Source organism: Triticum dicoccoides, chromosome 4A (assembly GCF_002162155.2).
Source record: "Triticum dicoccoides isolate Atlit2015 ecotype Zavitan chromosome 4A, WEW_v2.0, whole genome shotgun sequence".
Classification (NCBI taxonomy): domain Eukaryota; kingdom Viridiplantae; phylum Streptophyta; class Magnoliopsida; order Poales; family Poaceae; genus Triticum; species Triticum dicoccoides.
In genome coordinates, this window is record NC_041386.1 from 32,716,459 (window position 1) to 32,719,260 (window position 2,802).

Here is a 2,802-nt window from a genome sequence, read left to right on the forward strand (position 1 = left end):
GGCTGCTCAGCGCTTGGCCCGGCCGCTGTTCAGATGCCCAAACGAGCAGGCCTCTGACTGGAGATCGATCGATCGATCGATCAATTGAGCATCCCGATCTTTCTCTCCCGATCAAAAGAGATTGAGCCTCCCGATACGTAATAATGTGGGAGGGCTCGCCGCCCGGGACGCTCGACCCACGGCTCGAGCAGTTTGATCGCGTGGTCATTTTGGTTCTCGAGGACCAGTCAATAGTCCATATCATCCGTCACGTTACACACTTTTACACCCAGTGACCCATACTTGCACAGTTGCTACTACTACCACTAGGCATCCATCTGGAGCCGCAGCCACGCAACATTTTACACATACATACACACAGAGAGAGACGGAGCCGTGCGTCTGATCCGGCCGTGTACTACTCCGCTTCAGTCTCGCCCTTCCGCGATGCTCTGCAGGGCCGGCCGCCACTGCCGGCCGAGCCGCCTGCCGAGCGCCAGCCCGGGCGGCAGCAGCGACTCCAGGTCGCAGTCGTCGTCGTCGTCGTCGAGGCCGGGCTCGGACGCCGCGACGCCATTGTTGTCGTTTGTTCCTGCCTTCGGTACGCGCCCGGAGCTCGGTGCGGCCGCGGCCTCTTCCTCCTCCACCGACTGGCGCATGATCTGGAATAAGGGAAAAAGCGCAGGGTTGGTGACACGGCCGTTTCGGGGCATTAACTAGTTCGGACAGCGATGACGAGGACTGGCAGTCAATTCGGCGCAGATATTGGTACGAGCCGCGATGGATCGGCCCATGATCCCCGTCGATGGCGACCGAACGGATCACCAAAGATTTGGGCCGAGCCGGTGGTTGCAATGCATGTGCCAGTGAACATTCGGAAGCTAGGAGAAGCATGCGAACGCACCTTTGCGAGCGACCGGTCGGATTCCTCGCGCACGACGCCGGCGTCGGCGCCGCCGCCGCCGCTGCTGCCACGCCGGCGCCTGGGCTTGGCCGGCTTCGTGGGCGCCGCCACCTCGTCCTTGGCCTTGACCATGACGCGGCTGAGCTTGACGTGCCGCTTCGTCGCGAACTCCTTCAGCACCTCTGCTCGATCGATCGCCGCACAGCACCAATCAATGGAGAAGATCTCGTTAGTTACTCCTCGGCGGGAATAGAATAGGGAAGAAGATACTGGCAAATAATGGAGCACGGTGACACCTAGAACGCCAGCTCGCCCCAGAAAGTTATTACGGGTAAAGCTCCACTTAATCCGCCGCTCGAGTAGTCAAAAAACGGCATTTAATCGGACGGCGAGAGGCGGGAATCGCAGCTTAATCCCTCCCTCGCCCGTCGCAGTCGAAGGTACGCACGTACACGCGCAACAAGTTGACGCCGGGAAACATTTTCGGCGCGGCGTCCCAACGCAAGCGATCGGAGGGGGCGGCGGGAGCGAGCTTGGAGGCGGCAGACGCGACGTACCTTCGAAGCTGACGAGGCGGTAGACGCGGCCGAGCAGGAGCGTGTCGTCGGGGCGGAGCAGCTTGAGGTGCTTCACGGGCGGGGCGCCGCCGGGGCCCTCGGAAGACGCGGCGTGCGGGGCGGTGATGACGGCGGCGACGTAGTGGCCCGGGTTGGCGGCCATGACCTCGCCCGCCGGGAGCGACCAGTAGGCCAGCTCCGTGCGGCCGCTGGCCGGGTGCTGGATCACCACCGCCGCCGCGTCGGCCGCCTGGCAGTTACCCATGGCTCTGCACACGCCGGCGTCTGTTCCCTCGTGCGTTCGAGAGGCGAGGGGGTCGGGAGGTCGGGGGCGGGCGAGTGACCGTCGCAGGTGGCAGCGGCGACCGTTTTATAACAAGGCTGGTGCCGTCGACGCCGATGGAGAGAGAGAGAGATACGTGCGGGTGCGGCCGGCTACTCTGTGTGACCGAAGTTAATTATTGGAAGTGGTGGTATTTCCCTCCCACCCGGCGGGTCGACGCCTAACTCGACCGGGCCGGTGTGCCGAATTTAGCTACAGTCCACGTTACTAGGCCGTGCACGCATCAAGCGATGCAGGCCGGCGAGTCCCCCGTTGCGTTGCCTTTTTTCGGCTCTCGCGTGCGTGCGGTGGCCGGGTGCGGCTCGACCGGTCGAGGGGTGTGGTGGCACGAATGAGACAAACCGGGGAGAGTACCAAAACACTAGGAACTACTCAGTGGGGAAATGTTGAGCGTGTTTGGTGGTCTACCAATATGTGGCAGGCGTACAAAAAATGATTAGAAATTGTCCTAAAGTTGATGTCAAGCTTGCGAGAACAATGAATCTGTAACATGTTATGTATATGTATGTATGTACTATACGTATATGTATAGGACTGCTAGGAAAGTGTGGAATGAGGATGGGCCGGCAGAGGACGTACGTAGTGCCACCAAGGACACGAGGCCCCCTGGCAAGGACCCAATCGTGGATTAAGAGGGAAAACTTGGAGCACGTCTGGTTCGCAACCAAAATTGGGACAATCGTAGGAAAAAATGAAAATATGAAGACAATTTGGTTTTGGACGAAACTTTTCCGGTTTTGAGACTTAACGGACTAAATGTCACCCAAAGACAATTGAGGTTCAGTAAACCAGAGGGACCGAAATTATACTTTTCTCTTAAGCAAATAATGGACATTAATAGTTACTCCCTCCGTTCCAAATTACTTGTCGTGGTTTTACCTCCGTTCCAAATTACTTGTCGAGGTTTTAGTTTATTGAATTAAAACCACGACAAGTAATTTGGAACGGAGGGAGTACAACGTTTACTATGGACTAAACAATGAGTTAATTCTTTTTTGAAATCTGGGGCTCCATTGGGC

At 57.9% G+C, this 2,802-nt stretch overlaps 1 protein-coding gene across 1 annotated transcript; it reads right to left on the reverse strand.

Annotated features, from left to right (window-relative positions):
* Positions 1-241: 241 nt before the first annotated feature.
* Positions 242-1,790, reverse strand: LOC119284764. The gene is made up of 3 exons (XM_037563930.1): positions 1,441-1,790; positions 884-1,065; positions 242-641 (listed from the first exon to the last, which is right to left on the reverse strand). The coding sequence occupies exons 1-3, from the start codon at positions 1,703-1,705 to the stop codon at positions 408-410; spliced, it is 681 nt and encodes a 226-aa protein (XP_037419827.1). The 5' UTR covers positions 1,706-1,790; the 3' UTR covers positions 242-407.
* Positions 1,791-2,802: the final 1,012 nt, after the last annotated feature.

What these genes read in the sequence shown, in the direction of transcription:
- LOC119284764 (XM_037563930.1), bottom strand. Translation starts at nt 1,705, where the DNA reads ATGGGTAACTGCCAGGCGGCCGACGCGGCGGCGGTGGTGATCCAGCAC. An exon ending in CCGCCTCGTCAGCTTCGAAG is followed by an intron (nt 1,066 to 1,440) that starts GTACGTCGCGTC and finishes TCGATCGAGCAG; the next exon opens with AGGTGCTGAAGGAGTTCGCG. An exon ending in CCGACCGGTCGCTCGCAAAG is followed by an intron (nt 642 to 883) that starts GTGCGTTCGCAT and finishes CCCTTATTCCAG; the next exon opens with ATCATGCGCCAGTCGGTGGA.